Source organism: Aethalodelphis obliquidens, unplaced genomic scaffold, assembly GCF_003676395.1.
Source record: "Aethalodelphis obliquidens isolate GAN/ISIS:26980383/991018 unplaced genomic scaffold, ASM367639v1 scaffold6, whole genome shotgun sequence".
Taxonomy (NCBI): Eukaryota; Metazoa; Chordata; class Mammalia; order Artiodactyla; family Delphinidae; genus Aethalodelphis; species Aethalodelphis obliquidens.
Window position 1 is genome coordinate 10,059,396 of NW_020837950.1, and position 26,195 is coordinate 10,085,590.

Here is a 26,195-nt window from a genome sequence, read left to right on the forward strand (position 1 = left end):
TACTAATTGTTATTTATGAAATTTCTCTTTAGACTGATGTTAAATAGTTAAAATTCATGAGGAATCAAGTATACAAATGGAATATAGAATCTTTGTTAGAAATAAAGTAGATTCTGTTCCACCTGTCCAAGAAGGTTTAATATCTAAAAGTACTAGAAGAACAGCAGCATTATACCACTTCCTAAAGAATTAGATATTCTGGATGTTAAATCAACTTTTTTTTAAACCTGTAAGTAAAAATAAATTCAGCTATGCAGCTATAACTTCTCCTAGTACATTCATTCTATATACTCTATTTCCTTAATTTTAATTTGATAGATATGCAAGTTACCCTGTAATTTCAGATGTCAAATTAGCTAGTTGTATGTATTCATACTGCAAAATTCCTAACTACATGTTCATGCTAACTAAACATCTAGTAACGCTCAAATTGTAAGATTTGTTTTTTCATGAGTTTAGTAGTATTTTGTTTATAAGTCAAGCCCTCCTTTAAAGAACACGAGCATATCAGAAATAGAACTCCATTATGGGATAAAAGCATTGACTTTTGAAGCACAGAGCGTTTTAAATTGTAATAGTATTAATGTTATATTTTTTGTTAAACATGAATTATTTCCTTTAGGAAAATCCTTTTGACCAATAGTAATTTTCAACATAAAGAGGAAAAACTAAAAACAGAGGCATACTTATAGATCATTCAAAGAAACATCATGGTAGAAACAGAGCACACAAAAAGAAAATTAATAAATGGAAAAACTGGTGAAATGTGAATAAGTTCTGTACCTTAATAGTTAATAGCATTGCTCCAGGGTTAATTTCTTAGTTTTAATAAATGTTGTATAGTTATGGAAGCTGTTAACACAAGGAGAAGCTGAGTAAAGGGTACATAGGAACTCTCTTTACTATTTTTTACAACTCTTCTACAAATCTAAAATTATCTCAAGATTAAAAAAAATTGTAAAAGCAAACAAAAACACCTAGTAACTTAAAAGTATGCCTTCAGCTGCCAAAATTTCTTGATACAATTCAAATTTTTAAAAACGTCATTAGAAATCAATAATATATTGTTTACTTAACTTTATAATTACTTTATTGCTCTAGAAAGTTTAGTTTTTAAAACCATCAGATAGTGATACATAGTGATAGTGAGACTGCCCCACCCCTACAATCAACTGTATACTACGAGGCTTCTCTAACTTAGTAGATAAATATTACAAAATTACAAAAATAGCTGGTGACAGTTGAGCTATCAAGTAGGTATCACATTTCTATAGATCAAAACGTTGAAAAAGAAAACTGATGTTACTGATAAGTCAGAGTATACTGGAGAAATCCAAGTTACATGCACATAGAAGAAAACTGGTCACAAAAAACCGTTACATTACTCTGTATTTACATTTTGCAAGGTTTTAAACATGTCCAATCATGCAACAATAAAGATCAGAATGAATTTTAAAAAGGAGTTAATGGAAGCTCAACGAACACATTTAACATATTATACAACTCAAATCACAGTTGCATAATACATCCAACCCCCCCAAATACAGCTGTGCGTTACACCACCGAAACGTGTACTATTTCCCCCACAACTCCTCCCCTGGCTCCATTCCCAGGCAATAACCTTTCCTATAAACCTTTCTATTTAACCTTTTAAGTCAGATTTGATGGGTAAGTATGTATAATCTTCGTTATTATTTCAGAACAGATACAAAGTTTAATCATGCGCTCAATCTTCAGTTACATTCCTTTCAAAAGGCATCTGAATTGCTGCAACTGTCTATGAAAATCAAGCCTAAGAAACCGAGAAAACTCACAGTCAAGAATCTGATCTAAGTAATTGTATAAACTACAGTAATACTAAAACCTATGTATCCACATTTCTAAAAGAAGGATTTCCTATTTGAGAAATGTTACTCAATGGGTCTGTGAAAGGAAAACTGTCCGACTACTGTATTGCTCTCTGATGTAAAACGCTTAGGTGACCACAAATATTTACCCAATTGGTTAACAAGCTTTCAGTTGGGCCTTTTAAAAAAAAAATATTCAAAGCCACAGAAGTAATTATGAAAATAAAATTTTGGAAGGTCATAGTATAAGATACATATAGAATTCCTATTATAATGGTACATCTAAAATAAATCTGTCCTAACAAAGCAGCACAAAATCAATTTAAAAGCAATTTGAAATTAAATACAGTGGGAAGTGTTTTTGTTCAAATCATCAACCAAAATTACTGAATGGCAAAAGAATACTGTCTCAAAATATACTGAATTTACATGTTAATGTTACTATAATGAACTCATGCCAGATATAAATTCAGGTTACCAATTAGATGAAAACAAATTTTAGAGCTATTTTTACCAGAGAAATAAATGTACTTCATGATAAAGGCACAGCAGCATCTAAAGAATTTTTGATACATTTATCACAAGATTCAAACTTCCCTAACTATTAACAATACATTACAATAAAGTTTCTCAGAAAGTGTTTAAAAGGCTTGATTTAACATGCCAGGAAAATGATCATTTTTCTTTCGAGATGCATTTATGTAAATTATGTAAATTGCATTGAGGTCAGTTTTACACCTGGAATTAACCATCCATAGCAGAAGTACCAGCAGCTAACAATGCTTATTTATATTATATATAACTTAGCTGGATGTTAAACTATGCAACTGTTGGTGCCAGTCTGCTTATAAAGGCAATGCTCTGGAGACAAAGTCTTCTCACAAACAGTGGGCAAGCAGGTTTCATTATTAGATGTTCAACAACAATCCTCAGTTCATTAAACAAGGTCCTGCAACATAAAACAGTTTTCTCTCAGGAACCCAATGAAAAAGCAACGTAATGCAAGAGCAAATGCTAATGAAGGACTTTCCAACAGCCATTAAAGAATATGAAGTAAAAGTAACCAGGATGCACTGTAGGGAGCATACAAAATAAAATTCCCCAAATCACCTGTTTCCTTTTTTGGGGAAAAAAATCATTTAACAAAAGCATTTAATAAATGGCTCTCTCTGAGGGCTGAGATTAGGGATGATCTGTATCTTCTTTACAGTTGAGTCACATAATTTTCATATTTGACTTAGGCAAATTCAACTAGTTCTAAAAAAGAGACCAAGAAAGTGAAAATTATATAATATGAGCAATCCCACCTACTATTTCCTTAAAAGAACATACCGCCTCTTAGAGCTTTCCTCATCTGAAAAATGGGGCTACGTACTTATTGGAGTCACAGTGAAGTTTAAATGAGACAACACGGAAGATGCTCAATAAATGTTACCTCCCAACTGGATCATTCCATTGATCAAATAAGCTCTTGTTTGCCTTCAGACTAAATCCCACCTCCTCAACATCCCGTGCCTCCTGCAATCTTGTCTCAGTTGAATTTTCCTGCTTCATCTCCTACCACTCTCTGCCATGATGCCCATGTTACGCTGCCTGTGGATCACGACTTTGCCTTAACTGTGTCACTTGCCTACGAAGTACTCTTTATTACATACTGTAATCACACACACATCACACATATTGTACAGGTTAGTAGACACAAAATCATGTATACTGTACTGTAATTTATAAGTGCTTTAAAGAATCATCAAGGATAATTTTGGCTGTTCATATTTTTATGTGCTGACTCATCCTACATAAAGACACAACTTCTACCTTTTTGTATGCTCTGCGTTATTTTTATGGTTAGGAGAAGGCAATAATCTGTTTTTTAAAAGGATGTAATACACTCTCACATAAAAACAGGAAGGAAATTTGGAAAGATGCACATTTATCTAAAAACCTGACCTTCTTCTTGTATCTCCTACCTTTGTGACAGCCGCATTACTCATGACTCTCCAAGGTTCCCAGGCCAGAAACCTGGAGGTCTTCTTTATATTATTCTTCTTCCCTAAGCCCCAAGTTCCAACCCTCCTAAATAACTTTCAAATTTATCCCTTTTTTACCACTGAATTAGTTCAGGCTCTGGACTTCTCTAACAGTTTCCAAATTGGTCTTTTTGTCCTTTTGGTGAGCCTGAAATCCATCTTCTGGAATAGTATTTCTAAATCAGACCTTATCGTGTTCTCAACCCCTCCACATTACAAACTTCAAATGCTCTTCCTACCTTAGAATAAAGTCCAAACCCTTCCACATGATCTAGTTCCTGTCTCCCTTTCTGGGCACAGATCTTCACTACTACCCTATATACCTCCTCAACTCAAGTGACAACTACTGGCATGCCAAGCGCATTCAGGCACCCACATGCCAGAACTCAGACTTCAAAAGGCTTGGTCTTCTATTACCACCTCCTCCGTGAATTCTCATCTGTCTCCCTCTGCACTGTGTGCCTTCACAGCACCTTCATCATCATACTGACTTATGTAGCCATCTAATTCACTCAGCTCTAAGTCCCTAGAAAGCAGGTATTTCAATCCCACATTAAACTTGTCATCAACACACAATCACTGTCTTCAGAATAAATGAGGCTAATGAATCAAGTTAGAGGGCATCCTGAAAACACTCTAGTTAAACCCCTTCAGGTTACCGATGAGGCACGCCTCGTTCTCGTATTCATGGTTCTATCCCTGGCATAAACAACAGCACTTTCAGTGGTGATGAAAATGTCTGTTTGTCCAATGCAGCGGCCATCAGCCATGCATGGCTTCTGAGCACTTAACAATATGGTTAGTGTTGACTCAGGAACTGAGTTTTAAATTTTATGAATTTTAATTAATTTAAATTTAAATGGTCAAATGTGGCTAGTGGCTGTTCTATTAGCACAGCTCTGCACAATCTACACTAGACATGAACAAAGGACTCATACGGCTAACTTGAGAATAAATATCGTGATAAGTGAACATGGTACAAACTGGCTATATAGACTGTCTCATAACCCTTAACAAAAAAAAAGTGTAGTGTAGAAAATGTAGTTTTATAGCCTGCTTATCAATATTTATAAGCCCAAATATTTTTCATTACCTTTCCACTGTTTTGATTAAAATGTGTACTAATGCGAGATGTTTATTAGCACATATTTGTGTCATCTTATAGCACTGCTATCCTTTCTTTTCTATTCCACTGAATACTTCTACATTTTTATAGGTAATGATATGATTTAAGGATATGTGGAGAAAACAGGAGTAGAGAAGAAGAGGATATAAAGAAGCAGAGAAAAACAAATCTACTGATGAAAACTGGATGCCAGGGTAGGGAACCAGAATATGATGTCTAAAATGAATACAAGAACCAGAAAGAAAAAGGGAAAAACTCATGGAATCAAGTAAAATTAAAGGTTTATTTTTGACTAGGAACTCATTAAGAACCTATGTCTAAAGAAAATAAGCTCTATTTTAGGAAGTACTGTGAAAAAGACATTGTCTGTGAGAACACAAAAACCCCTTCAAAGGAGAATAAGAAGCATAAAAAAAGGAAAATAAACTATTAAGAACCTAATAAAATCTAAGCACTTTTAAAAACACTACTTCATTTCACCTCCAGAAGGAGGTTTTTCTCTCTGTCAGTGAAGAAATTAAAATTTAAGTAACTCGCCTGAAGTCATAATGATGGACCTGGCAAATGATGGACCAGCATTCAAATTCAGTTTTTACTTTGCTTGTGAAAATATAATAGAGATCATGCTAACACACTCACTGGATTTCTGGCTGAATTCTACTACATGATGAATTTATTTTAAACGTGAAAACAAAAACTATGTTAACATTAGTATCTGAGTAACATATTTAAGAAGCTATTAAAAACAGCTATTCAGGGACTTCCCTGGTGGCACAGTGGTTAAAGAATCCGCCTGCCAATGCAGGGGACATGGATTTGAGCCCTGGTCCGGGAAGATCCCACATGCGGCAGAGCAACTAAGCCTGTGTGCCACAACTACTGAGCACGCGCTCTAGAGCCTGTGAGCCACAACTATTGAGCCGACGCGCCTAGAGCCCGTGCTCTGCAAGAGAAGCCACCATGATGAAAAGCCCACCAAAATAAATAAATAAATATATTAAAAAAAAAGAAAAGCTATTCATTTTTGTTTTCTTCTAATTTTTGAGATCAGAAGGCACAATTTATTGTACATTAATTTAAGCCTCCGTTCCTCAATATTATGATAATTTACTAAAATATTTCTCTGCTTCATTTTTCCACTCCAAACAATTCTGCACAGGCTATCAGAAAACTATTATGATCATGTCAAAACCATCATTCCTATACATCCAAAAAGAAAGTTCCAAACTTCTTACCCTGAAACTCAAGAAGTTTTATGATATGGTTCCAATATACCTTTTAAATCTTTGCTCCAAGCACCCACCATTCAGAATTTCCCTTATAGTCAAATAGGTCTACTCAATGCCCCTTAACCTCTGCTTTTGTCTTCTTGCCTCTGAACTTGTTCTGTTTTCCTACCTAAAATGCTTTTCCTTATTCTGTCTATTCAAAGGCTTTAATCCTTCTAGAACAAATTAAAATCTCTATTTTGTGAAACTTTCCTGGGCTCTTCTCTCTTCTGGCTCAATGATCTCTCCCCTGTTGTGGACTATAGTACTGATATAGTAGAACAAACATGACAATTCATCATAGATTGACACGTGAAGACCATATCCTAAACTACTGCTTCCTTTCTTATTATTTGACATGTGTTTTTTGTTTCTTCAACTAGGAAAGTGCCTTGAGAGTGGGACTTATGTCCTACACATTTTAAAACTCCTTAAGCTTTAGCACTGTTTTAGAAGTGGTCAAGAAAAGTCTAGTCTTAGTGTCTGAAAAGAAGTACAACCACCTCCTCATCAATCCTAGGTAGTTCTAAGGCCAAAACTTAAATTCACAAAAACACTGCTTGCTTCTAAATTCTAATATAAAAGTTAAACAACTCTTAAAGGTTACAAATACTGTATTTCACAATACTCTTAATAAATAAAACAGGCTTAAACTAGTCACCAGCTTACCGACAATATGGATTTCTTCGAGAGGAGTATCGAAGAGTAAGGAATCTATAGTATATAAAAGGCTGGAGCAAACTTCCTTGACCACTGAAATAAACAAATACAAGGGCAATAAATATACATCATCAATTCATATGTATACTCTCGAAATTTAAAGGCAATTTAATTGGAGAATGTGTGTGTCTTCATTCATCAAATGGTCACAGTATTATCTATCATATCTAAATCCAAGTTATTCATGTATTTATGTAGGTATTACTTTTTAAAATTTTTAAAAGCTTTTAAATAAACCAGCAAATATTAAATAAATGCTTCAACAATTACCACTAATAACTGATAATAAAGTTTTAAAACTTTATAAGATATTTAAAACGAAAAGTAATTTATTTTATATAAGCAAATAAGAAAACTAATAAAACCACACAGGGTCACTAGTAAATTTACATAGCCTACACTATTTTTCTTCGTTTAAAAAACAATGACAATACCTCAACAGTCATATATATGTTTATGAAATTCTAAGTCTGGAATACTTTCCTAGGAAAAACTATCTTAAGATATTCACTAAAATAACTACAGATAAAATGCAGCAACAAACTAACATGGATAGTTAGGTAGCAGGGCTAAGTAAATCATATGTTTGATGGACTTGGTATGCAACTACTTAAAATCTTGACTATGAAAACTACACAGTAACTCTGAAAAAAGCAGAATATAAAGCTATACATATTACTACAACTATATTTTAAAACTTTTTTGGGGAATAAATGCACTAAGATGCTAAATATGGCTTGTTTTTTAGGTTAATTTTTTTTAGTCCCACCCCTCACCCCCCACCCCTTTTTTTATTTTTGGCCGCACCATGAGGCTTGCGGGATCTTAGTTCCCCAACCAGGGATAAAACCTGGGCCCCTGCAGTGGAAGCCTGGAGTCCCAACCACTGGACCGCCAGGGAATTCCCTTTTTTAGCCTTTTTTCCCCTAAACTGTGTGATATTACTGTCATAATAAAAATTTACATGATTACAAACTTATAACTAAATGTAATATCCACCTTCCCCAATAAATCATATAAAACTTTAACTCTTTAAATTGAGAAATTCACATATTACAGAAAACGTAAGTAGAAAAGAATTTTCAATGAAAAACAAATTTTCCATCAGCCAAGTTAGTTCCTTCCTCAAAGTCATAGCAGTCTCTAATACATCCTTCCAGAAACATACATAAACAAGTGTATATAATGACTAACACACAGTGCTCATTTTGTAATGCACTGAATCCATTTAACTCTAGGAGGGAAGTGGTATTATCATTCTGATTTTAAAGATGAAGAAACTGAGGCAGAAAGAAATATACATGTCTTTAAACACACACACCCCAAAATATAAATGGGGAATACCCTACACAGTTCTCAAACACTTTTAAACTTATTATATCTTGGAGATCATCCCCTATCACAACACATAAATTACCTCATTCTTTTCACAGCTTCAAATATTCCATCTTATGCATGCACTATTATGTAACAAGCTCTCTACTAATGAATAAAACTACAACGATCATCCTTTTACTTGTCTTTGCACATGTGTGTGTGTATATGTAAGATAAACTCACACACTACATGTATAAGAAAACTCATAGAATGTTCACTTTTAAATACAGAGCTTTATGCATTACTGCTACAAGTTTAACTTAATAAAGCCTTCTAATATCAGACTGTGTTTCTACCATGAAAGGTAGCATTTAAGGAATAATGACTTAAAATTGTTTTTAATTTTACAGTTTGCGTTGTGGTCAAGTGACACACTTGAAACATGAATAGCTTTTCTTATTAGGGATTGAATAAAACTTTATTACTTAATTTTAATTTTTTAGAATAACAAAGTGATTCCCCTATTTAAATATTTTTGGTAAATTCTCATTTCCTTTACAATCTTAAAAATTAAAATCAACTTGTACATGATAAGTGTTTAAATAAAAGATTAAGTAGCACAATTGACTTAATATACCAGTATAGTCAAAACTTGGTGCTCCAACAAAAAATTCACTACAGTTCCAAAAATGAGGCTTTTTTTTGTGTGGGGGAGGGCTGTGTTGGGTCTTCACTGCTGCGCACAGGCTTTCTCTAGTTGCAGCGAGCGGGGCTACTCTTCGTTGTGGTGTGTGGACTTTTAAGTTGTGGCTCACGGGCTCTAGAGTGCAGGCTCAGTAGCTGTGGCGCACGGGCTTAGCTGCTCCAAGGCCCGTGGGATCTTCCCACACCAGGGATCAAACCTGTGTCCCCTGCATTGGCAGGCAGAGTCTTAACCACTGCACCACCAGGGAAGTCCCAAAAATGAGGTTTTTGTTTAAGTGTGCCTGGCATCTCAGCATTTCATTATAATTCTCTTAAGCTTACCTAAAAGGAGAACAAATTATTTTGTTTATTAACCAGAATGTGGCGGTTTCAGATATAGTCACCAATTACCTCCACATAAAGAGTTCGTTTTGGTAGCTACATTTTCTTTCACCCAGGTACATGAAACAAATCACAGAACCTCATGTGACTCAAGACCAGATGACACAAGAAAAAGAAAAATGAGCAAGAAAGTAAGAGGGCAAAAGGTTCCTTTTACCAATTAAAATGTTTACGTGTATCATCAGGATCACAAAAAAGAGATGAACTAACTTCTAGGGTGAAAATTTCAGAGTGGAATAATCGACAAATACAGTTGCATCAAATTCTATACCCAACATTCATGGTACGTTACAACTAGAAGGAGTTTTGGCAATTACTTATTTCAACTACTACTAATTTTTTAAGTGTAGAAAATCAAGGCCCAGAAGGCTAAGTTAGTGGTCAAATCAACTAGAATCCAGCTCCCAAACACCCAATAAGAAGTCTTCCCATTGTATCATTCCAGGACCCTATTTAGATTATATTATCTAGTTTTGAACCCCACAACTTAAGCAACATGTGGTGATCCTGGAGTTTTCAGAGAAAGATGTTATTTATAAGAATGGTACAGATGCATTTATGAGGAAATCTAGAAAACTCTATTACCAGCTTAAAGAAAGAATGCTAAAGAAAGGAGTAACTGTCAGGTATATAAAAACCTTACTAGTTAACCAAGGCAATGAACATTAAAATGAAATATTTCATAGACAAAAACAAGTTTGTTACAAATTAATGAGATTATGGAAAACAGGTAATACAGACCTATTAGAGGACAATTTGGTATGGTCTATTAAATATAAAATGCACCTAGCTTACACTCAGCAAAAGTACAGACTTGCACAAAAGTATAAGCAGACAGGTAAAAAAAATGTTTACTGCATCAACATTTGGAAAAGTAAAAATCTGGAAACAAATGGCCATCAACAGGGGAATGGGTAATAAAATATAGCATAATAATATGATGGAACACTATACAGCCATTAAGTGAAACAAACCAGAAATATGAATGTCATATAAATAGGTCATGAAAACATACTGTATGAACAAAAAAAGCAAGATGCAGACAACTGATGCCTTTGATATAAAATAAAAACTAAACAAAGGGACTTCCCAGGTGGCGCAGTGCTTAAGAATCCACCTGCCAATGCAGGGGACATGGGTTTGAGCCCTGATCCAGGAAGATCCCACATGCCACGGAGCAACTAAGCCTGTGTGCCACAACTACTGAGCCCACGTGCTGCAACTACTGAAGCCCGCACACCTAGAGCCCGTGCTCTGCAACAAAAGAAGCCACTGCAATGAGAAGCCAGCACACCGCAACAAAGAGTAGCCCCCGCTCGCCTCAACTAGAGGAAGCCTGCGCGCAGCAACGAAGACCCAATGCAGCCAAAAATAAAATAAATTTATTAAAAAAAACCCAAAAGGGCTTCCCTGGTGGTGCAGTGGTTGAGAGTCTGCCTGCCGATGCAGGGGACACGGGTTCGTGCCCCGGTCCGGGAGGATCCCACGTGCCACGGAGCGGCTGGGCCCGTGAGCCATGGCCGCTGGACCTGCGCGTCCGGAGCCTGTGCTCCGCAACGGGAGAGGCCACAACAGTGAGAGGCCCGCGTACCGCAAAAAAAAAAAAACCCAAAAAACTAAACAAAGCCCCGTACCCATAAAATAATAATATATATTTTCTATCCATCTGTGTAAGTACTTTAAAAGAACTACATACATGTACCCATATCAAACTCTTTAACTCTGGGAAGGAGAGGACAGAACCCAACTAGGATTCACAGTCAAATGGTATTTTAGCTTTTATTTGTAACGTCCTATTATTTGAGAAAATGAAAATTGAAAAAGCAATAATCTGGGCAGAAATGTGGTTTTAAAACTTAAATGCAAGAATATAGGTAGGTCAATACTATCCTAAAGTTCTATTTTTAAAAGGAGCCTGCGTGTCCGGAGCCTGTGCTCCGCAACGGGAGAGGCCCCAACAGTGAGAGGCCCGCATACCACAAAAAGAAAAAAAAAAGAAAAAAAAAAGGAAGGCTTTCTTTATTCATGCATTCCTTCTATAATTAACATACGAACAAAATATGGAGGTGGTAGTAAGCAACTAATAATACCAGACCTTAATTTTTCAGATTTTTCTCTAGTATGGGAAAAATCATCTCAATAATGTTAGAATGGACTAAACTAGCCTTCCTAAGATTCTTTCAAAAGTAGTTATTCTGAAATTAATTTTCAAAATGTTAAATGATAAATCACAAGGAATAATAAAGAAGACAAATGCCTAGGTTTATCATAGTAAACTACAGGAGTTTACTATACTCTCAGGTTCTCTACTATCATCTGAAAAGATGATTGCTAAAATCCATCTTAAGCTCTGAATCTCAGTATGCACTTCAACAGATGTAAGCAGGATAAAATTTGAGTTGATACATTTATTATGTTCACTTAGACACCAGACTCCTAAAATAAGTATATTTTTATTCTTACCTAAAAAGCATAAAAACTGTAGCAGGCATCAAGAATATTTCATTACAAGCAATGAATTTCAGAATATTCTGTTGATTAGTGCTTAATTTATCCAAGAGAGATCTCAGCAGAGGTAAACTATTTGAACCCTTTGCCTAAAACATAAGAAAACAAACATTAGAAATAACAAAAGCATTTTCGATCACTCAATTATTTTCTTTCTTTAGATAAATTGCATATCCAATACACAATACAACCAAAAGACAATTATTTGAAAATGATGATATAAAAATGTACAAATTATTTAGGGACAACAGTTAACGTATTTTCCTGCTTTATTGTATTTTCTATATTTGTAGAGTTAAATAGAGAAACAACTTCAATAAAAGTCCTTTTCATTCATAGACACTTTATCTTCCTTATTTCAAGAAAAGTGGTGGTTATTTCTCTCCAACCATAACAAAACCTGGCTACCCAGAAATACAGTTAAAGTATCTGTGACTCCTTAGTTGATTAAAGGTAGAAATTACAGAGTCCAATTACTGCTGTGATCCAAGAACTATAGGGATAAATAAGGCGGCCAACACAAGGCACAATTCTGGATATTTTAATTCAAATTTCAGTGCACATGCAGTCAATCTGCCTGGCACACTGCAGTTATTAGGCTTAATGATCCAACCCAGTAATAAGAAAAAAATTCTAGGAAAGTAGCAGTTCTGAACGTCAGTGTAAAAGAAATTTGGTACACTCTACACACACGGTATGTTAAAATTACTGACAGAACAAGAGATCTCTGACAACTTATCAAATCAAAAATATATGATTTTTTTTAAAATAAAAAGATCTATTTCAAACTTCAGAAATTACTCCAGGAACTGGGGGGTAAACTTGAATACAACCCCTTATCTACAAAATGTACTATTTTATCGAAACTTAAACAGTAAAAAATACCAAAACTTTCAAATCATGAATTTAGAGCAAGTTTGTACGGAATACAGGACCTTTTTGTGACAAATGCCCAAATGTCTTAAAACTCAAATTTGTGTTAACTATCTGTAAATCCAGGAGTCAAAAACAAAAAACAAAGCCAGCACAATTTTACTTACATCAAGGACCTTTTTCGTGTATGTGGCAGCATGAAGTAAAGAAAATAGCAAGACTGGGAAAATACTCACTGAAGAAAATAATTAAGGAAAACATTAAAAATTCATCAAGCACTTTGCAAAACAGGCTATGTATTATGTTCAAATATACAGATCTAAAATGGCATCTGCTAAAATGAGTTCAGTGATGGCTTTTGGTCTACTGATACACTTTATAAAATGAAGGTTTTTTTAATCTGTAAAGAAGAAAGTCAACTTGCATTTTTTGAACCTCATAGTTCTTTTTATGAATAGTGAAAAAAGCTTTCTCACCTATTCCTATTGGATAAAATATTGCGAACATTGGCTAAATTAAGTTGAAATCTAGGCCATCTCAAAGCGTTAAGTAATACAGCTTTTAACCCTACAATGGTCATCCTGGACAGAATAACTTAGGCTTCAGATACCAAAATAGTCTTTTGTACTGCTTTCATCAACTCAGTTGCTTAGGAAAGAGTATAGAGTGGTGGTTTAAAGAGTAGTTCTCAAATTTCCCTCAACTAAAGATATTCAATTCTTTCTTTCCTACAAGGACCCCATTATTTTGAGATACTGTTCCAATCAAGCTTTTACAGTTAATGTGTTCTCAATTTGTACAAATAAAAAAGACAGTGTATATTTGGTTTTGTATATAGTCAACTGAGAGTCTCATCAGTTTAATTACAGATGTGAGCAAAGAATCCTTATATTTGAGTTTCACTGTTTGGCTTTATGTCATAGATAAAATATACAATTTTCATTCAGCTTTCTGAAAAATGGAAATTGCTCAAAAGACTTTACACCAATTTCTGCTAGGTTGATAACAAAAAAACCCCACTTGTCCAAGTTATTTCCATGAAATGATATAGACAGTTAATTATGAAGGGCAAAAATACTTGTCCTAAAATAGTAGCAATTTCTAAGAAATAAACCATTATATTTTTCTACACCAACTGAAAGCTTGGTGTGAGGGAAATGACCACTACAGCATAACCTGAGTATCAAATTCATTATAACCACAACTCATCATTTAAGACCCAAAGGTTCCTAAGTTCCAGGTGGCTAGTAAACAATGACCTATAGCCAAGTATTATAAAAATCCTAACTCTCTAATATAAATGTTCTCCGATTAATATCCTCAATAATTCTTCTGTGCCATTCATAAAATTTAAGTAAAATGCCAATCTCCTGAGTAGAGATCATACACACACACACACACACACACACAGAGTTTTACACTTTTAACAGAATCCTTAATTCAGAGTCAAGATATCTGGGTTGCACTCTTGGCTCTGACACTAACTTCATTTCCCTAGGCCAAGTTCCATCTTCTATCATATGAATTTGCAGCCATCAAACCTAGGGATTTCTAATGAGTCTTACATCTCTAACATTCTATAGTTCACAAATCCTTGATAAGAGATTCATAACCTTAGCATTCATTGTTACATTTAAACTATTTAGAAAACACAAGGGGTGAAGAGTGTACAATAGAAAAAGGACAATACAACACCTTTCTAAGAGCAAAGATCACAACATGACTTTGGGATCACCTTTATTAACATAATACCCAACTACTTTAGCAATCAGATTAGTATTTCTTGCCAATTAATAGTTTATGTTATTCCCACTGCATACTCCCCGCTCCCCTCCCTGTAAGAATTTAAAGAACATTAAATCCTTAATCTCCAACATTCCCTAGAGATGGCCTAGCAAATAACTAATTGGATAGACAAGGCAGAGAGGTTGTCTTCACTGTCATGAGTCATTTGGCACCGTCTCAGGATTCACTCAATAAAACTGTCCCAGAGGTCAGTATTGATGTATTCAATTTGCTCTACATTAATTATCTAGAAAACACAGCTTCTATCACTTGTTTTTCTTTTCAAAGAAATTTTAAGCTAATAAGGGCAGAAATATGAACCTCTATATAATTTCCCATTATATCTCAGAAAAGCAAGAATTTTAATATTGGTGATTATAAAGGACCTCAATGAATGTGGCTGACAAAAGCAGGTCAACCCGATGATATGCCAAACAAATGTGCTTATCATTTACAGTTGTAGTACAACAATTACCTAGTGAGTTTTACCTACATTACTACTCACTTGCCAATGTGATGCCAGGCAAGTTACTTTAAACTCTTTGAGCCTCAGTAGCCTTATCAATAATATAATGCTCACCATAATTTTTTTCAGAGTGTTGCAAGGATTAAGTATGTCAAGTCTGTATATACTGGCAAAATAGGTGCTCAAAAAAATGTCACTTTCCTCCTATTCTCTTTTCCTTAAAACTTATAAACAATCTATTTAAAATTTGATACTTCATGAACATAGAAAATATTATCTAAATAGGCAGTATTTAGTGTTAGAGATATATTTTATTGTGCTTTCCATTATGTACAGTTGTATCATAATTATTCAAGAACACTTAAGAACAGTACTTTTGAAAGTACAGAATACTCCCCTGAGGGATGATTCATAGGGGGGCAGGGGTGGGGGGTGGACAACCTATTAAAATGATTAAGTTTAGGGAACACTGATAACTCTTAGGTCTCACAATGCACACTACCATATCAAAGGTCCTACAGTAAAGAAATCTATTTAACAGTGTTTAACCTATTGCTTCCCAAACATACCAAAGTGCAGAATCCCTTCCCCTCCTTTTTAAGAATATCTACTTTTATTCCACAACATATTTTTGAAATGTATAAACATACAAATTCCAAATGAGTTATTTAATTCTCATTAGCTCCAGAGAGTATCCATGTGTCCTTATATTCTACTCTATCCATAGCAAATACTAATTTCTATTTATTTTATTAATTATCCCATTCTCAGCTTAAGTAAGTTATTTCTTGATTAATTTCCATTTGTTTCTAGCTCACTGGGAGTTGAAAGAAAGAGCTGATGACTTCTCTTTTCTTAAGGCAAGGCATCTGGGCATTTTCCCAAAGAATGTGTGAATTAAATGAAAGAAACATATATTAAAATAAGTCCTCCATAGGCTTGTGCTTTGAATCTGAATTTTAAAATACCCATTGCTAATAAAGAAGCTTACAAGAGGCAAGATCAAAGATACAAAGTTTAAAATTCCCCATCAGCTCTTCAAAATTTGGACTTCACATTTCAGAGTCAGAAATTCTTACACTTAATGTATCTTCATTCAAACGAAGTGCCAACAAACCAACCAACCTTCATGGAACACCCTCATTGCTGAATCCTTCCTGTAGCAAAAAATAATAAGAAGAGATCTCCTATACACTCAGTAGGCAATTTCACTGTCAAAAAGGTACAAAAGGATACTTGTAACAGGGTAGGAATTGACAAAGATGAGTGAATACAACAGGTAGTGGCAGCTGTCCTCTAACAAAGCCTGGGCCAGGAATGCTCTGCTTAACTGGAAGTGTGGTAATCTTTGGTGCAGCCTCAGAGCACTAGTCAGAGCATTTGCCAGCAAAGCACGTTGGTAAAAGCTTGCTGCTTCATGCAACCTGCAAATTACCAGGGGAGAGGTTATCATGAGATGTAAACAACTACTGTGTCTCTTCCTCCTTTGTGAATTGCATCATAATTGTACAATACCTAAATTTATTACTTCTCAATAGAAAAAAAAATTGCTTGACCCTACTATACCTTTTTAGAAGCATCACTTTATATATATACCCAACTGAATTTTTATTTATTTCTATTGAAGCATAGTTGATGTACAATACCCAACTGAATTTTATAAAGCAGTCGTTCTTCCTTTTAACAATCAAAAATGCAAAAAAACCATGAACTTATCTCATCCCCACATCCATTTTCTCTCAATTTTCAATGTGATGTTACTTTTCACAAAGCACATGATATAAAATATACCTCCAGTTGGTATTACTACAATATTAGTGCCTTAAGGATGAGACCTGTGTCTTAGTTGTCCCTGAACCCCTTGCAGTTTAACAAGTATGACACCTAAAAGGTATTCCAGAAAAAGTGAACAAGTGAATACCAAAGGCAGAAACATGCATAATACATACCCAAGAAGAGGCAGAACAAACAAAGCAGAGCAGTAAACTGTGAACAAGCGAGAAAGCCACATTGCCGTGTCCAGTTTATTGGCCATCAAGAATTGCTGAATGTAAAAAGAAAAATACTGTAGTAAATTAAGCTTGCAAATTATGTTTTTAAGGATGAATATTACATAGTTTTATTCCTATTCAAAATGTCTCAATGCCCCTGTAGCAATTGTTTTTTTAAGATCATTAAGTGTAAACTCTTAGGGCAACTGTTTCATGTATATGCTCAGTAACAAAGCCAAACTCCCTATAGTTTTTTTTTTTTTTAATAAGTTTGTCTGTTTGTGGTGGCTTCGTTGCTGTGAAGCATGGGCTCTAGGTGCACAGGCTTCAGTAGTTGTGGCACGTGGGCTCAGTAGTTGTGGCTCGTGGGCTCTAGAGCACAGGCTCAGTAGTTGTGGCGCACAGGCTTAGTTGCTCCGCGGCATGTGGGATCTTCCAGTGCCAGAGCTCGAACCTGTGTCCCCTGCGCTGGCAGGCAGATTCTGAACCACTGCGCCACCAGGGAAGTTCCCTCCTTATAGTTTTGATAATGGAAAGCATAGGAAGTACTTAAATAGAAAAATACCAGTTGACATTAAAAAAAAAAAAGACTAATTAGGCAAGAAAAATTTAACTACAATTGTCTGTATTCCTTCAACACTTGTAATACTGGCTTCACCTATTTTAAAAGAACATTAAATAAGAATTAATTGCTCTCAAGAGAATCATAATGCCTATTCTTAGAAAAAAATCTCAAATTCAAACAGGCAAGTCTCAGGTCTGAGTAAAAAGGCATCACACAAAGCCAATTTGGACTATATCAACCTTACAAAGGAGAAATGTAAAACCATGGTAATAGTCACTTAGCCTCTGGATGATTCGCCAACGTACACACAAAAGCCTGGCATACCGTAGGGGCTCAAAATATGGCTGTCAGGTGTTAATGGCACGTGACATTGTGCCATTATTCTCACCTCCGATTTTATGACTTTCTTCATCCTCTTGAAGCTCCCTGACAAGTCTTAGCCTGGTTTCTGCGGCCCTGGATTAAACTTCCATATATCACTTTCTTCTCCATTTTTTCCTCATTCTATCTTTTGTTTTGCTTCATTTTGCCAACAGATCTGTCCATCATCACGAATGCAATAACTTAAAATCAGTTTTCTCATTCAAACTGTATTGTGTATTCAAATTCTAAAGTGGCTTTTACATTTTTTGATAGAACCTACACAATTTTTACATCAAGACCCAATACAGACATATGTGAGTATATAAAATAAACAAAAATCTCACAAAAACAATATTTATCTTTACTATGCGTGATAAATTTTGGTATTTTGTATTCTATTTAATGTTTTATAAACAGTGTTTCCATGAAAAGGATTTCAAATCTCACTAATTGGTCTTAACCTGGAGTCTTAAACACTGCTCAAAGCAATCTAACTTATTTATCATTTGAAAGAAGATATAAAAAAAGTTTTGGGGAAAAATGCAAGTATCTTTTAAAATTCAAGGATGCTTTTTATTTAATTTTATTGCATGTTTCTAACAGTATGCAGGTAATTTCAGATATATGCCTCCACTTTATTCTACCCAATCCTACTACTGTTACTCTTCTAAATTTAAATGATCACCAGTAGTCAAGTGGAAGGATGAATCCAGCTTACAGTGCTCAGTTTCTCTACAAATATTCAGATTCTACGTGATAGTTTGAAATATAATTTTAGAACATTTTCTTTAAAACCTATTTGTTTACGGTGTTCATTTGATGATAAATCACTCAACTGTGCATTTCATCTTGTACACTTTTATGCATGTGCATTTTACTACACAATTTAAAAAAGGTTTAAAAAAGCGTGTTGGTTTACATTTTAAGAGTGAACTGACTGACCATGTTACAAATAATTCAGGCAAAAAATATAATGCATCTTTGGGTGAAAAAACTATTGAGGTGAAAAATTATTCACACAATCTTAAAGTATCATGACATAGAACACTTTTTATTTATAAAGGGAAACAAGTTATCTTTACAACAGAAACTCTGGTGTACACCACCTTAACCAAACGATCAAACTTATCTCCAATGATGAGATGAATCAACATAAAATGTTTCCTGATATATATAATGCCCTGAGAAGAACGGAATATCACTTATTTAATATTACTACCAAAATGTTTAACCTGAATCTAGTCATCTGTAGGGGGAGGGGGGGTGGGAATCAGACAACTCCAATTTGAGAAGCGTTCTGCAAAACAACAGGTCTCAACTCTCGAAAGACAAAAATGGGAGGAGGACAAGGAAACTGTTCCAGACTAAAAGGGAACAAAGGCCAGGAAACACAATGCACACTTCCTGATTGAGTCTGGATAAGGAGGAAGAAGCTTTAAAGGACAACTGAGGAAATCTGAATATAAATTGTGTATTAGGTTGATAACACGTATCAACGTTAAATTTCCCAAATTTAACTGCAAAAATTGCTGTGATAACTGCACTGTGGTCACGTAGAAGAATACTGAAGTACTTATGGGTTAATGATCATGATGTAAGCAACTCTCAAATGGTTCAGCAAAATTAAGGGAATAAAAAAAGAAAAAGTGTGCATATAAACAGACGTTGCAAATGTCTGAAAAGAAAAAAGTCACTCGGCTCAGTTCACATACTTAGCGTTTAAAATCAGAGGACAATTATGCTTCTGGTACAAGAAACTAGTAAGCAGCAGGCCTGCATCTTAAAAATAAAAAAGTTACAAAAGCATAGTAACATTTCTCTTCGTAAAACGACGAAAGGAAAAGAGAACGACCGCTCCCCTCTTTCTGCTTAAAAACGGGCACAACGGTTCTGGGCCAACACGCGTGTGCGGAACAAGGCGTGTGTCACGCCTCCACCTCAGGTGGCATCTTCAACCTTAGGACACAGGACAGGGACCGAGGGGTGGGAAGAAGCAATAAGGCCCAATCTCCGCGGCATACAGGTGGGCATGCAGGTGAGCGCCACCTGCTCCAGGCCGGCCTGGTGTCGCTTCAGAAACAGAAACCTGTAGCTCCCTCTAACGTCTTCGCTCACGATGGGCCCTCTCCCCACCCCCACCCGCACCAGTAATCCCAGTCCTGAAAGCAAGGCGCCTCTGCAACGCCTCGGACCCGACTTCCAACACTTCCTGCTCATTCCTAACTTGCAAATCAAGCCACACGGCCCTGCCCGGTCACTTACCACTGCGCCCGCCCCTCGGGGGCCGTTCGGGGCCGTATCCGCCATGGGGGTCTAACACACGCGTCTGGGACGCTGCAATCGGAAAGGGAAAAGAGCGAAGGAAGGTCAGCGCCGGGTCCGCGACTCCGGGAACTGGCTTTCCTGCTCCCGGCGGGAGCTTCCGAGCCTCCTCAGAGCAAAGGACTCACCGCTTCAGTGCAACGGACTGTCCCACGGGTACCCGCAGCGGCCAGGAAATACCTGTCCGGCACCGCCAAGAGCAAAGCTGGGTTTCTAGAAAGAGCGGAGAGAAGGCGGAGCTTCGGAACAAGCCCCTACAGGGCCGAGGTAAGGGCGCCGGCTCCAGGTTCTTGCCGAACCCGGAAGTGCTCCTTTCACTTCCGTGGGGAAGAGGCGGTGACGCAGAGGGGAAACCCGCAGCGGTGCCCTGAGGCATGACGGGAAGTGTCGTTTTTCTGGCTTCGGCTTTCCGTGTCGTGCACGCCAGTTGCTCGGTAAGCTAAGAAGCGGGGCTGGCCAAGCAGCTTTTGTCTCATCGTTACAGCTCAAAGATGGTCCTGCCTGCCCATGGCAAACCACGAAGGCTCTCTACTCCCTGATATAGAAGCCTCAGAAATGTCTTCTTTGCTGTTTTGTTCCAGGGGCTCGCATGGCCCTGTGGTGCTACTTCTAACATTAGTTCTTTCAGCAAGCACTTCCTGAGGCTTGCTGTGTGACAGGCTCCATACTTGGCAAGGAGGATAAAAAGATGGTTGTGACACAGACTGCGGGAGAGATAGGCAGGATGAAATCACGGCACACTGCTTGTGTCCTATGCAGAGAGGCCGAGTTAATCACAGGAGGCCCTAATCAGAGGGGTCTGGGAAGGGTTCCTGGAAAATCTAATTCTGGCCCTAGCTTCTGAGGTAGTTCAAGGAGAAGGTAGCTACATGGGGGAGGGTATTGCAGACGGCAACAGAAAGCGCGTGAAGCAACAGGACAGAGAACTTGTTCAGTATAACCACAATGAACATGCCAGTGGAGGCGGGGATGGGCGTGGGAGGCGTGTTTGTGTGTGTGCGTGTGTTCCGGGGAGGATGTGCATTGTGCAAGATCTGGGTTAGAGAGGCCAGCAGGTGTGCTAAAGAGAGGATCTGAACTTGACCCGAAATCCAGAGAACCATGGTACAATTTTTTTTTTTTTTTTTTTTGCGGTACGCGGGCCTCTCACTGTTGTGGCCTCTCCCGTTGCAGAGCACAGGCTCCGGACGCGCAGGCTCAGCGGCCATGGCTCACGGGCCCAGCCCCTCCGTGGCGTGTGGGATCTTCCCGGACTGGGGCACGAACCTGTGTCCCCTGCATCGGCAGGCGGACTCTCAACGACTGCGCCACCAGGGAAGCCCGGAAGGTCATCTTTTGAGACCTAGAGAAGAGCTGTAGAGAAGGAAGACTTAGAAGAGCAGGACATTGAGAATAAAATCTGAGGGGTTTGGGGGCAGGAAGCTGACTAGAGATATACAGGCAGCTGGTACCCCACTTGAAAACCATGACTCTGTAATACTCTGACTTCTCTTAGATGTGTAGATTTCCACCAGTAGCCATGAGTAGTTTAGGAGCTAGTCTGCTGTAGCTGACAAGTCAAATGGTGCCATCTTGAAATCAAAGTAGGGGCTTTCCAGGTGGCGCAATGGTTAAGAATCCGCCTGCCAATGCAGGGGACATGGGTTCGAGCCCGGGTCCGGGAAGGTCCCACATGCCACGGAGCTACCAAGCCCGTGCACCACAATTACTGAGCCTGCGCTCTAGAGCCCGTGAGCCACAACTACTGAGCCTGCATGCCACAACTACTGAAGCCCGTGCGCCTAGAACCTGTGCTCAGCAACAAGAGAAGCCACCGCAATGAGAAACCCACAGACCGCAACGAAGAGTAGCCCCTGCTCACCGCAACTAGAGAAAGCCCATGCACAGCAGCAAAGACCCAACGCAGCCAAAGATAAATAAATAAATATATATATATATATTTAAAAAAGAAACTACAGTAAACTTCTGTTTTTCTAAGGCCACTGCCCAAGTTCAAGTCCTCAGTATCTTCAGCCTGGATTACCCACCTAAGGTAAAATGCCACATCTTCTGCACTCCTCACATATCATTTACTCCATATTTTTATAGCACTTATTGAAACCGTTCACCTCTGATTGGGACTTGAACCCATGTGCCGGGACTCGAACCCAGCCTAAACCCAGAATGGGACTTGAACCCACAGACTTTTAATTAGAATCAGTCAACTCATGTCTGGACTTACTGAGGCTCAGGTTCTTTGTGTCTCAGCACAGAAGGAATTCATCGAGAGGCAAAGTGATAGACAAGAAGTAGCTTTATTAATATAGGACGTTTGTGAGAGATGCAAGCAGGTAGGCGAGGGAGCTTTGCCCCAAGGATTAAGTGGGCTACATTTTTATAATCAAAGGAAAGTGGAGGAGGGAGAAACGACCCCCTTCTTCCTCATTCTTCGAGTAGCCATCAGGTTTACATCAGCAGTTCCTCCTTCTTATGGAGCAGGAGAGTGTCTGACCCTATGAGGTCAAACTAGGACTGTCATAAGCGTTTATTCAAATCAGCAGAAGGGTGGTAACATTTTTATTTTACTTAATGACCTGGGGCATATCTCCTGCTTTATAGTTAAGCAAGCCTGCTTCATTCCATGACGTTTCTTTCTCTTCTTTTTTTAAAAATTTATTTTATTTATTTATTTTTGTCAGCATTGGGTCTTCGTTGCTGCGCACGGGCTTTCTCTAGCTGTGGCGAGCGGGGGCCACTCTTCATTGCGGTGCGCGGGCTTCTCATTGCAGTGGCCTCTCCTGTTGTGGAGCACGAGCTCTAGGCCCACGGGCTTCAGTAGTTGTGGCACACAGGCTCAGTAGTTGTGGCTCGCGGGCTCTAGAGCGCAGGCTCAGTAGTTGTGGTGTACAGGCTTAGTTGCTCCACAGCATGTGGGATCTTCCCGGACCAGGGCTCGAACCCGTGTCCCCTGCATTGGCAGGTGGATTCTTTTTTTTTTTTTTAACATCTTTATTCGAGTAATATTGCTTTACAATGGTGTGTTAGTTTCTGCTTTATAACAAAGTGAATCAGTTATACATATACATATGTTCCCATATCTCTTCCCTCTTGCATCTCCCTCCCTCCCACCCTCCCTATCCCACCCCTCTAGCTGGTCACAAACCACCTAGCTGATCTCCCTGTGCTATGCGGCTACTTCCCACTAGCTATCTATTTTATGTTTGGTAGTGTATATATGTCCATGCCACTCTCTCAGTTTGTCACAGCTTACCCTTCCCCCTCCCCATATCCTCAAGTCCATTCTCTACTAGGTCTGTCTTTATTCCCATCTTACCCCTAGGTTCTTCATGACTTTTTTTTTTCTTAGATTCCATATATATGTGTTAGCATACGGTATTTGTTTTTCTCTTTCTGACTTACTTCACTCTGTATGACAGACTCTAGGTCCATCCACCTCACTACAAATAACTCAATTTCGTTTCTTTTTATGGCTGAGTAATATTCCATTGTATATATGTGCCACATCTTCTTTATCCATTCATCTGTTGATGGGCACTTAGGTTGCTTCCATGTCCTGGCTATTGTAAATAGAGCTGCAATGAACATTTTGGTACATAACTCTTTTGTGTGTGTGTGTGTGTGGTATGCGGGTCTCTCACTGCTGTGGCCTCTCCCGTTGCGGAGCACAGGCTCCGGACGCACAGGCTCAGCGGCCATGGCTCACGGGCCCAGCCGCTCCGCGGCATGTGGGATTTTCCCAGACTGGGGCGCGAACCCGTGTCCCCTGCATCGGCAGGCGGACTCTCAACCACTGCGCCACCAGGGAAGCCCGGTACATGACTCTTTTTGAATTATGGTTTTCTCAGGGTATATGCCCAGTAGTGGGATTGCTGGGTTGTATGGTAGTTCTATTTGTAGATTTTTAAGGAACCTCCATACTGTTCTCCATAGTGGCTGTATCAATTTACATTCCCACCAACAGTGCAAGAGGGTTCCCTTTTCTCCACACCCTCTCCAGCATTTATTGTTTCTAGATTTTTTTTTTTTAACATCTTTATTGGGGTATAATTGCTTTACAATGGTGTGTTAGTTTCTGCTTTATAACAAAGTGAATCAGTCATACATAAACATATGTTCCCATATGTCTTCCCTCTTGCATCTCCCTCCCTCCCACCCTCCCTATCCCACCCCTCCAGGCTGTCACAAAGCACCGAGCCAATATCCCTGTGCCATGCGGCTGCTTCCCACTAGCTATCTACCTTACTACGTTTGTTAGTGTGTATATGCCCATGGCTCTCTCTCGCCCTGTCACAGCTCACCCTTCCCCCTCCCCATAACCTCAAGTCCGTTCTCTAGGAGGTCTGCGTCTTTATTCCTGCTTTACCCCTAAGTTCTTCATGACATTTTTTTTCTTAAATTCCATATATATGTGTTAGCATACGGTATTTGTCTTTTTCTTTCTGACTTACTTCACTCTGTATGACAGACTCTAGGTCTATCTACCTCATTACAAATAGCTCAATTTCGTTTCTTTTTATGGCTGAGTAATATTCCATTGTATATATGTGCCACATCTTCTTTCTCCATTCATCCGATGATGGGCACCTAGGTTGTTTCCATCTCTGGGCTATTGTAAATAGAGCTGCAATGAACATTTTGGTACATGACTCTTTTTGAATTTTGGTTTTCTGAGGGTATATGCCCAGTAGTGGGATTGCTGGGTCATATGGTAGTTCTATTTGTAGTTTTTTAAGGAACCTCCATACTGTTCTCCATAGTGGCTGAACCAATTCACATTCCCACCAGCAGTGCAAGAGTGTTCCCTTTTCTCCACACCCTCTTCAGCATTTATTGTTTCTAGATTTTTTGATGATGGCCATTCTGACTGGTGTGAGATGAAATCTCATTGTAGTTTTGATTTGCATTTCTCTAATGATTAGTGATGTTGAGTACCCTTTCATGTGTTTGTTGGCAATCTGTATATCTTCTTTAGAGAAATGTCTATTTAGATCTTCTGCCCAATTTTGAATTGGGTTGTTTGTTTTTTTGTTATTTATTATTTTTTTAATTTAATTTTTTAAATTTATTTTTGGCTGCATTGGGTATTCGTTGCTGCACGTGGGCTTTCCCTAGTTGTGGTGAGTGGGGGCTACTCTTTGTTGTGGTGCACGGGCTTCTCATTGCAGTGGCTTCTCTTGTTGTGGAGGACAGGTTTAGGCACACAGGCTTCAGTAGTTGTGGCACATGGGCTCAGTAGTTGTGGCTCGTGGGCTCTAGAGCACAGGTTCAGTAGTTATGGCACACAGGCTTAGTTGCCCCGCGGCATGTGGGATCTTCCCGGACCAGGGCTCGAACCCATGTCCCCTGCATTGGCAGGTGGATTCTTAACCACTGCGCCACCAGGGAAGCCCCTGGTTTTTTTTGTTATTGAGCTGCATGAGCTTCTTGTAAATTTTGGAGATTAATCCTTTGTCAGTTGCTTCATTTGCAAATATTTTCTCCCATTCTGAGGGTTGTCTTTTGGTCTTGTTTATGATTTCCTTTGCTGTGCAAAAGCTTTGAAGTTTCATAAGGTCCCACTTGCTTATTTTTGTTTTTATTTCCATTTCTCTAGGAAGTGGGTCAAAAAGGATCTTGCCTTGATTTATGTCATGGCAGGCGGATTCTTAACCACTGTGCCACCAGGGAAGTCCCCACAATGTTTCTTGAACGATTATTAACTTACAGTGGTCTCCCAAAGTTCCCTGGGTTTCCCTATCTGTAATCCCCTAGTGGGACTTCTACAACTACCTGTATAACTATCCTATTCCATCCCTATTGTTATCACTCTCTAACATTTCTTATAATTATTTGTGTACCTACCAGGAGTGCATGTGTATGTGTGTGTGTGTGTATATATGTGTGTGTCTCTAAGCTTGATCTGCCCTAACAAAACATCAGGCTGGGTGGGTT

General features: G+C 38.1%; 1 protein-coding gene across 2 annotated transcripts; it reads right to left on the bottom strand.

Moving 5' to 3' along the window:
* Positions 1-318: 318 nt before the first annotated feature.
* TMEM33 (transmembrane protein 33) lies at positions 319-20,567 on the bottom strand. Of its 2 annotated transcripts, XM_027103076.1 has the most exons (8): positions 20,393-20,567; positions 20,205-20,276; positions 16,973-17,067; positions 16,260-16,447; positions 12,940-13,007; positions 11,855-11,988; positions 6,938-7,021; positions 319-2,796 (listed from the first exon to the last, which is right to left on the bottom strand). In XM_027103076.1, exons 2-8 carry the CDS (start codon positions 20,247-20,249, stop codon positions 2,667-2,669), a joined length of 744 nt encoding a protein of 247 aa, XP_026958877.1. In that variant the 5' UTR covers positions 20,250-20,276; positions 20,393-20,567; the 3' UTR covers positions 319-2,666. The 2 variants fall into 2 exon arrangements, with proteins under 2 accessions (XP_026958877.1, XP_026958878.1); XM_027103077.1 differs by lacking the exons at positions 20,205-20,276; positions 20,393-20,567 and adding an exon at positions 17,968-19,898.
* Between the last annotated feature and the right edge of the window lie 5,628 nt (positions 20,568-26,195).

What these genes read in the sequence shown, in the direction of transcription:
- TMEM33 (XM_027103076.1), bottom strand. Translation starts at nt 20,249, where the DNA reads ATGGCGGATACGGCCCCGAACGGCCCCCGAGGGGCGGGCGCAGTG. An exon ending in CCCGAGGGGCGGGCGCAGTG is followed by an intron (nt 17,068 to 20,204) that starts GTAAGTGACCGG and finishes TTTTACATTCAG; the next exon opens with CAATTCTTGATGGCCAATAA. An exon ending in CGAAGAAATCCATATTGTCG is followed by an intron (nt 2,797 to 6,937) that starts GTAAGCTGGTGA and finishes TTTATGTTGCAG; the next exon opens with GACCTTGTTTAATGAACTGA.